Below are 9,035 nucleotides of genomic sequence, written 5' to 3' on the forward strand. Positions count from 1 at the left end.
CGGCGACTACGCCCCAGGACCCAACCGAAAGCATTACAAGGTGCTCCCGGAGAGCCAGCAACGAGCTCATCTACATCAAGCACAGGCACGGTGGTGCCGGCGTCCCCCGTATGGGAGACCTATGTGACATCGCGGTCATCACGCACGCCTTCCGCCTCCTGACGTGCCCGGACACCAAGGTGAAGAACGTTGCAACGACCGCCCTGCACGCCGCCACCGAGAAACGAATCGGTAGACCTCCCTCCGACCGAGATGTGGCCACCTTCCTGAGCGGCTCGCTGGACGGCGACTTCGCCCGGGACAGGGGCGACCTCGCCTCACTGTGGTCCCGCACCCGCAATGCCACACGCCGGCTGGGGACGCGACTGGGCTGCCGCTGGGAATGGAACGAGGAACGTCAGGAGCTGGGAGTCCTGATACCGTGGATCGGAACGGAGGACAACACCATCGTCGCCCCCCGGAGCCAGAGGCGTGCTGGAGAGATCCCTGAAGGCCGCCGTCCACGCGCTCTACGTGGACACCCTGAAGAAAAAACCGGACCAGGGTAAGGACTTCGAAGTAACCAGCAAGTGGGACTCCAGCAACCACTTCCTCCCCACAGGCAGCTTCACCCGGTTCGCCGACTGGCGGTTCATACACCGCGCCCGGCTGAACTGCGTCCCCCTCAACGGTGACATCCGCCACGGGAACCGGGACAAGCGCTGCAGGAAGTGCGGGTACGTCACCGAAACCCTGCCCCACGTCCTATGCAGTTGCAAGCCCCACGCCAGAGCCTGGCAACTGCGGCACAACGCCGTCCAGGACCGCCTGGTGAAGGCCATCGACCCGCGCCTGGGGGAAGTCACCGTTAACCGCACCGTCCCCGGCACCGACAGCCCGCTGCGCCCAGACATCGTCGTCACGGACGAGGTCGGTAAAAAGATCATCCTGGTCGACGTAACGATTCCGTTCGAGAACAGGACCCCGGCCTTCCGTGTAGCCCGAGCCCGCAAGCTTGAAAAATACGCCCCCCTGGCTGACACCCTGCGGTCAAAGGGCTACGAGGTACACACAGACGCTCTGCTTGTCGGGGCCCTGGGTGCCTGGGACCCGTGCAACGAGCGAGTGCTGAAGACCTGTGGAGTGGGCCGTCACTACGCACGGCTCATGAGACGCCTAATGGTCTCAGACACTATCCGTTGGTCCCGGGACATCTACACGGAACACATCACCGGCCACCGCCAATACCAGGAGTGAGCCGATCAGACCTCGCCCACCTGCAAGGGAGAAGGGACTCACTAACCCTGCCCCCCCCCACTGGGCCTGAGCCCCGAACCCACCCAACCTCACCGGCCGCCGCCAATTCCGAGAGCGAGCCGGGGAGACCTCACCCACCTACAAGGGGGAAGGGACCCTGCCCCCTGAGCCCCAACCCCACCGGCCAGTTCCAATGCCGAGAATGAGCCAGGGAGACTTCACCCACCCGCAAGGGGGAAGGGACCTTTAAACCCCCTCCTACGGGACCTTACCCCTGGAGCCCCGAACCCACCCAACCTCACCGGCCACCGCCAACTCAGTGAGTGAGCCGGGGAGACCTCACCCACCCGCAAGGGGGAAGGGACTCATATCCCCCCCCCCCCCCCCCCGAGCCCTGAACCAGCCCAACCCCACCGGCCACCGCCGATAACGAGAGTGAGCCGATGGGACCTCACCCACCCGCAAGGGGAAAGGGGCCTATATACCCCCCCCCCGATGGGCCTTATCCCTTGAGCCCTGAACCCACCCAACCTCACCGGCTACCGCCAATGCCAAGGGTGAGCCGGGGAGACCTCGCCCACCCGCAAGGGGGAAGGGACCTATTAACCCCCCCCCCCCCCCGCTGGGCCTTTTTCCCTGAACCCCGAACCTACCCAACCTAACTGAATCCCACCACGTGAGGGTCGCCCCATCACCATTACCCAGCCCACCTACTTGTACCCCCTATGTGGATGATTGACCCTCACCGCTTACCAACTGTGTCTTGATCTCGCCCACCGCTTACCCCCCCATTGGAGACATCACAGTCTGTATGTATTATGTGTGCTGCCAACCCCGACATAACAACATCCCCCCCATACTCTGTATGTTCCCCCAATGATCGACAACTGACTCTTCAAATCTTTTGTACCGTTTATTTTTAAACATTCTCTAATAAAAATTTAAATCTTGATTTTACCAGTTTAACCATCTTTATCATTTGATAAACTGCTATACTGATATTACACTGATGCAATATACCCGGTTTGCTAAACAAGAGCTACTAGGATGCATCCTACTGCTCCTAAGAAACACCCCAAGCCGCTTGCCACCGCCCCAGGGTGCCGCCGCTTCCTAACCGTCACCCTACACAAACTCGCGGCCGCTGCTCCTGATTCTACCAAAAGCAGTCCTCAGACCGCTTCCCCGACCGAGACCCCTGGGGTTCCAGAGCCACGGCGAACCAGCAGCTGCAGTGAAAGAGCGAATATGGAAAAGATCCCCCAGATGCTGCCGCAGGAAGCTCCCGCATCCCGAGACCAGCATGCAGGGACATCACAGAAAGGAAGAACATCCAACCCGCTCCTCAGCTGCCGAGAGATCACCCCGCCGCTGTCCTGCCACCGGTAGACTCTCCGGCCGACCACCCGCAGCTGCAGTCACCCGGAGTCTGCCCTGCCGCACCCCTGCCGCCAGGGAAGCCCCGTGCTGACGGAAAGCAACAGGGAGCCCGCCACACCACGCGCTTATCGCGGACCGCTCGCCTGCAGCAATGGCCGATGAAAAGCGGCCCCCCTACACCCCTGCCGCCGGAGAACCCTGCCACCAAGCTACTGCTCCTCCCGCTGGGGGACCGCTCCGCCGGGTCCCAGCCGCCTGAGAAACCCTCCGTCGCCCAGCTGCAGCTCCGGATGCCGGGTAAGTGCCCCACAGAGCCCCAAGACCTACCCGCACGTGGGGACTTTCCTATAGCCCCCCCACCGCCCATGCTACTGAGGGACCCCTGCCCCGTGTCCCAGCCACTGCCCCACGTGCAGACTGGAGACCCCTGCGGCGTGCTCCAGCCACCGCCGCCCACGCCTCCGAGGAACCCCTGCCCCGCGTCCCAGCCGCTGCCCCAGGTGCAGCCACCGCCGCCCGGGACGCCGAGGGACCCCAGCCCCACTCCCCGACTGCCGCTGCCTGAACGGCCCGGGGAGCCCCGCGGCGTGCTCCAGCCGCTGCCGCTGCCCGGGAGGCCGGGGGACCCCTGCCCCGCGTCCCAGCCGCTGCCCCATGTGCGGCCACTGCCGCCCGGGAGGCCGGGGGACCCCTGCCCCGCGTCTCGACCGCCGCTCCCTGGGCAGCCCGGAGAGCCGCGCGCCACGCTCTGGCCGCCACTCCTGGGGCCTCCGGGGGACCCCTGCCCCACTCTTGGGCCGCCGGCGCCCCTGCCCGGGCCGACATGGGACCCCTGCCCCTCTCCCCGACTGCCGCTTACCGGACAGTCCGGGGAGTCGTGCGGCGGGCTCAGGGAGCCCCGCGGTGTGTTCTCGCCGCCGTCGCCGCCCGAGACTCCGGGCGACCCCTGCCCCGCGCCCCGGCCGCTGCCCCCCGGACAGCCAGTAGAGCACCGCGGCGCGCTCTGGCCGCTGCTGCCGGAGCCGTTGAGGGACCCCCGCCCCGCTCCTTGGCCGCTCCGGCCCGAGCAGACCCGCGGCGCGCCGCAGCCGCCGCCACTCGGGCCACCACGGGACCCCTGCCCCGCTCCCCGGCTGCCACTGCCCGAGCAGGCCGGGGAACCCTGCGGCGTTCTCCGCCCGCCGCCCGGGGACCCCTGCCCCGCGCCCTGGACGCTGCCCCCTGGGCAGCCCAGAGAGCCACGTGGCGCGCTCTGGCCGCCGCTGCCGGGTCCACTGGGAGACCCATGCCCCGCTCCCTGGCCACCTCGGCCTGAGCTACCACTGCTCGGACCACCCTGGGACCCCTACTCCGCTCCCCGGCTACCGCTCCCTGAGCAGTCCGGGGAGCCCCGCGACGTGCTGCAGCCGCCGCCGCCACCCGGGCCACCGGGTGACCCCAGCACCGCTCCCCAGCCGCTGCTGCCCGAACGCCCTGGGGAGCCGCAGCGCCTGCCCCAGCCATCGCTCCCGGAACCCCCGGGGGTCTCCTGCACCGCGCCGCTGCCGCCTATGCAGCCAGGGGACCCCCACCACCGGCCCCGGCCGGAGCGGCCGGGGGCTTCCCACCCTGTGCTCCAGCCACCACCGCACGTAGTTCCCGAGGAGCTCCTCGCTGCGCCCCAACGGACGGGACCCCCGACCCTCCGCTTACCAGCTGCCACAGAGCCCGAAAGAATCGCCCACCCACCACTCGACACTCCAGCTGCCAAACGATCCCCGCGCGGTCCACCAGCCGTTCCAGCCACCGGGGGATGCCCCAGCCACTCCGCTACTGCCCCAGCAGCTAGAGGTCCCCTCCGTGCTCCTGACGTCCCAGCCAACAAGAGACCTCCACACCGCCCTGCAGCAGCTGTACCCATCGAACACTCCCCCCCATGTCCCCCAGTCACCACGGGAACTCTGCACTTCCCCCCAGCCGCCACGAGACGTCTCCCCTGTCCTCTGGCGATACCCAGACACGCCCCCTGCTCCCCAGCAGCTCCAGCTGCCCTGAGACAGCTCCCCTGCCCCCCAACGACCACCAGACACTCCCCCTGCCCCCCAGCAGTCTCCGCTGCGGCAGGCGGACTCCCCTCCTGAGGACGCCCCCCCTGCTGTTATAACCCCCACCCCACAGAGGACTGATGGCGACACCATCTACCTAGCGTACCCCCTCGCTGCTGATGCGCTCACCTGCCCCATCTGCCTGCCGCCCCGCCATTTCCACCTCCTGGGGGGAGTCACCAGACACCTGAAGAGGTGCCACGGCAAATCCGTCGCCTTCAGCTGCGCCCGCTGCAGCCTGCCCTTCGAATCCTAGAAGAGGTGCAAGGCACATCAGGCCAGCTGTAAGAGAGCCCGCGCAGCGGCAACTCCGGCTCCGGCCTCCCACCCCCCCTGCGCCCCGGCCCGCTGCGCCTGCGCCGCAAGGACGCCGGTTGCCCCCGCCGAACCACATCCCGGTCCCCGAGCCGATGGCCCAGTGCCCCGCAACCGAGACGGCACCCCCCACAACAGGAAACATCAACTGAACCCCTGCCAGCAGGAGACCTATCACATCCTCCCAGGTCTCCCAAAATCTCTTGGAGCTGAGGCGCCTCAGTGCCCTCCCGACGCCCAACCAGCGCGACCCCATCCCACGAAGGGGCAGTGCCCCGCCACGCATGGCCAACATAAACCCAGCACGCAGCAGACCCGATGCCGGCCCACAGACCACCCAACGGACATTAACCCCAGGAAGGGCCAACGCAACCCCGCAACCCGCACCGCGAACCTTACCCGTCGAGGCTACGGGGTCCGCTCCCCAGACCACCCTGCACACTGCTAATGCCAGAGAAGTCAGTGCCACGGCCGGACCCCATCGCCAGACGGTCCAATATGGCCCCGGAGGCCACCAAGCCAATCCCTACCGCCAGGAGGTCGCACGCTCCCGCAGCGACCCCTCGGACAACACCCACAAGCGGAGGTCCTGCCACCACCCCCGCCTCCACCGACCCGATCCGGATTCCGCCAACGACTAGCAACACCACCACCCCACCGGCGACTACGCCCCAGGACCCAGCCGAAAGGTCCCCTGATCCACAAGCGGGACATCCCATTGACCACGCAACCAACCCGCTGCCCGCGCCGGCCGAGGGGCCCGAGGACCAGCGACCGACAGCTAGGCCGGCCACACCCTGGCAGGCCGCCTGGATCGAGGAACTCCAAACAGCAGCCTCCTTCGCGGAATTCGACCCGCTCATCGACAGGCTCACCCATGAGCTGGCCGCAGAGATCGCCTTCCGGAGGACGCCAAACCAGGAGACCACCCCGCCTGCCCATTCCTCACCGCGACACCAACACTAGGGGAATTAGAAGGAGGAACACCGGCCGCCGTTACGACCCAGCAGCGGCCTCGAGGATCCAGAAGCTAGACCGGACAAACCGCCTCAAGGCCGTGAGAGAGGTCCTCGGCGGGACCCCGTCCTACTGCACGATTCCGCCCGAACGCCTCCACAACTACTTCCACGGAGTGTTCGGCGGTGTGCCCAGGAACGACGCCCCGCGCCCGGAGTGCCTCCACCCCCTGCCCCGCATTACCGACTCAGATGACCTGGAGGCCGATTTCACCCCCAAAGAGGTGATGGCCAGGCTCTCTAGAACCAAGAATACAGCACCTGGAAAAGAAAGCATCCCCTACAGTCTCTTAAAAAAGCGTGACCCTGGCTGCCTTGTGCTCTCCAGCATCTTCAACCTATGCAAGCTATTCGGCCAATCTCCCACCTCCTGGAAGAAGGCCATGACCGTCCTGATATACAAGAAAGGAGAGCGCGACGACCCCAGCAACTGGAGACCCATCTCCCTCTTCTCCACAATGTACAAGCTGTACGCCAGCTGCCTGGCAGCCAGGATCACAGAGTGGGCGACGTCCGGAGGAGCCATCAGCCCCGCCCAGAAGGGCTTCATGCCGTCAGAGGGGTGCTACGAGCACAACTTCATGCTCCAGACTGTCATCCAGACAGGCGCGGAAGCAGTGTGCGATAGCGTGGCTCGACCTGGCCAACGCCTTCGGGTCCATCCCCCACCACCACATCTTCGACACACTCCGGGAGTTCCCAGATGAGGCGAAGGAAGGTCTCCGGCATCCTGAACTGTATGAGAGCTGCAGCACCACCATCCGCTTGGTAGAAGGGGAAACCGCCGAGATACCAATCCACAGCGGCATGAAGCAGGGCTGCCCCCTCAGCCCGATCGTCTTCAACCTCACCATGGAGCCACTCCTGCGGGCGATCTCCGACGGCGCCGACGGCTTCGACCTGCACGGCGAGAGGGTGAACGTCTTTGCCTACGCGGATGACCTGGTCCTGATCGCAGACGACCACGAGAGGCTCCAGGGCATGCTCGACACCATCGGGAGAGTTGCGGACTGGACGGGACTCCGCTTCAACGCCAAGAAGTGCGCGTCCCTCCACGTCGACGGGAGCGTAAGGGGCTCGGTACTGGCGACGGAATTCCTCATTCAGGGTAAGCCCGTCATCCCCCTAGCAGAGGGGCAGGCATACCAGCACCTCGGGACGCTGACGGGGTTCCGCGTCCAGCAGACCCCCCCCGAGGACACCATCCGGGAGATCCTTCAGGACTCCACCAACATTGACGCATCCCTGCTGGCCCCATGGCAGAAAATCAACGCCCTCAACACCTTCCTGATCCCCCGCATCGCCTTCGTCTTGAGAGGATCCGCCGTGGCAAAGGTGCCTCTCAACAGGGCGGACAACACTGTCTGGCAGCTGGTCAAGAGCTGGCTGTCCCTGCCCCAGAGAGCCAGCAAGGAGCTCATCTACATCACGCACAGGTACGGTGGCGCCAACGTCCCCCGCATGGGAGACCTGTGCGACATCGCGGTCATCACGCACGCCTTCCGCCTCCTGACGTGCCCTGACGCCAAGGTGAGGAACGTCGCGACGACTGCCCTGCGCGCCGTTGTTGAGAAACGAATCGGCAGACCTCCCTCCGACCGAGATGTGGCCACCTTCCTGAGCGGCTCCTTCGATGGCGAGTTCGCCCGGGACGGAGGCGATATCGCCTCGCTGTGGTCCCGCGCCCGCAATGCCACACGCCGACTGCGGAAACGACTGGGCTGTTGCTGGGTATGGAATGAGGAACGACGGGAGCTGGGAATACTGGTGCCGCGGATCGAGTCAGAGGACAACACCATCATCACCCCCGGAGCCAGAGGCGTGCTAGAGAGATCCCTGAAGGCCGCCGTCCACGCGCTCTACGTGGACACCCTGAAGAAAAAAACAGACCAGGGTAAGGCCTTCGAGGTGACCTGGAAGTGGGACTCTAGCAACCACTTCCTCCCCACGGGCATCTTCACCCGGTTCGCCGACTGGCGGTTCATACACCGTGCCCGGCTGAATTGCGTACCCCTCAATGGAGCCGTCCGCCACGGGAACCGGGACAAACACTGCAGGAAGTGCGGCTACACCCTGGAGAACTTGCCCCACGTCCTGTGCAGCTGCAAGCCCCACGCCAGAGCCTGGCAGCTGTGCCACAACGCCGTCCAGGACCGCCTAGTGAAGGCCATCACCCCGCGCCTGGGAGAGATCGCCGTTAACCGCGCCATCCCCGACACCAACAGCCCGCTGCACCTGGACATCGTCGTCACGGATGAGGATCGGAAAAAGATCATCCTCGTTGACGTGACGATCCCATTTGAGAATAGGACCCCAGCCTTCCGCAAATCCCTAGCCCGCAAACTCGAAAAGTACGCTCCCCTTGCTGACACCCTGTGGGCAAAGGGCTACGAGGTTTACAGTGACCCTCTGATCGTTGGGGCCCTGGGTGCCTGGGACCCCTGTAATGAACGTGTGCCAAGGACCTGTGGGGTGGGTCGCTCATGAGACGCCTAATGGTCTCTGACACTATTCGATGGTCTCGAGACATTTACACAGAGCACATCACTGGCCACCGCCAATACCGGGAGTGAGCCGGCGTGACTTCATGCACCCACAAGGGGGAAGAGACCTGTAAACCTCCCCTGTTGGACTTTATCCCCTGAGCCCTGAACCCACCGAACCGAATTGAACTCCATCATGTGAGGGTCACCCATCTCCATTACCCGGCCCACTTAATTATATACCCATTACTGCCTGTACTTTTTGTATGAGTGATGTACCCTCACTGCTTGCTGACTGTATCCTGATCTCACCCACCGTATACCCGCCCATCGGGGACATTGCAGACTGTATATGCTATGTGCTGTCCAATACCAAAATCCTAGCATCCTCCTTATATTCTGTATGTTACCCCCGATGACCAATAACTGACATCTCAAACTCTCTGTATCATTTATTTTTCAACATTTTCTAATAAAATTTTATCTGTTCTTATCAGTTTAATCTTTTTTATGATAAGCTG

General features: G+C 64.5%; 1 protein-coding gene across 1 annotated transcript; it reads left to right on the forward strand.

Annotated features, from left to right (window-relative positions):
- The first annotated feature begins 2,774 nt into the window (after positions 1–2,774).
- On the forward strand, positions 2,775–4,956 carry LOC135890542 (basic proline-rich protein-like). Its single transcript, XM_065417963.1, has 2 exons — positions 2,775–4,247; positions 4,702–4,956. The coding sequence occupies exons 1-2, from the start codon at positions 2,775–2,777 to the stop codon at positions 4,954–4,956; spliced, it is 1,728 nt and encodes a 575-aa protein (XP_065274035.1).
- Positions 4,957–9,035: the final 4,079 nt, after the last annotated feature.

The sequence above is a fragment of the Emys orbicularis genome, chromosome 16, assembly GCF_028017835.1.
Source record: "Emys orbicularis isolate rEmyOrb1 chromosome 16, rEmyOrb1.hap1, whole genome shotgun sequence".
NCBI classification, from domain to species: Eukaryota; Metazoa; Chordata; order Testudines; family Emydidae; genus Emys; species Emys orbicularis.

Coding starts and splice junctions, on each gene's coding strand:
- LOC135890542 (XM_065417963.1), top strand. CDS start 2,775: ATGAAAAGCGGCCCCCCTACACCCCTGCCGCCGGAGAACCCTGCCACC. Junction 4,248..4,701: donor TGCTCCAGCCACCACCGCAC/GTAGTTCCCGAG, acceptor CCTGCCCCCCAG/CAGTCTCCGCTGCGGCAGGC.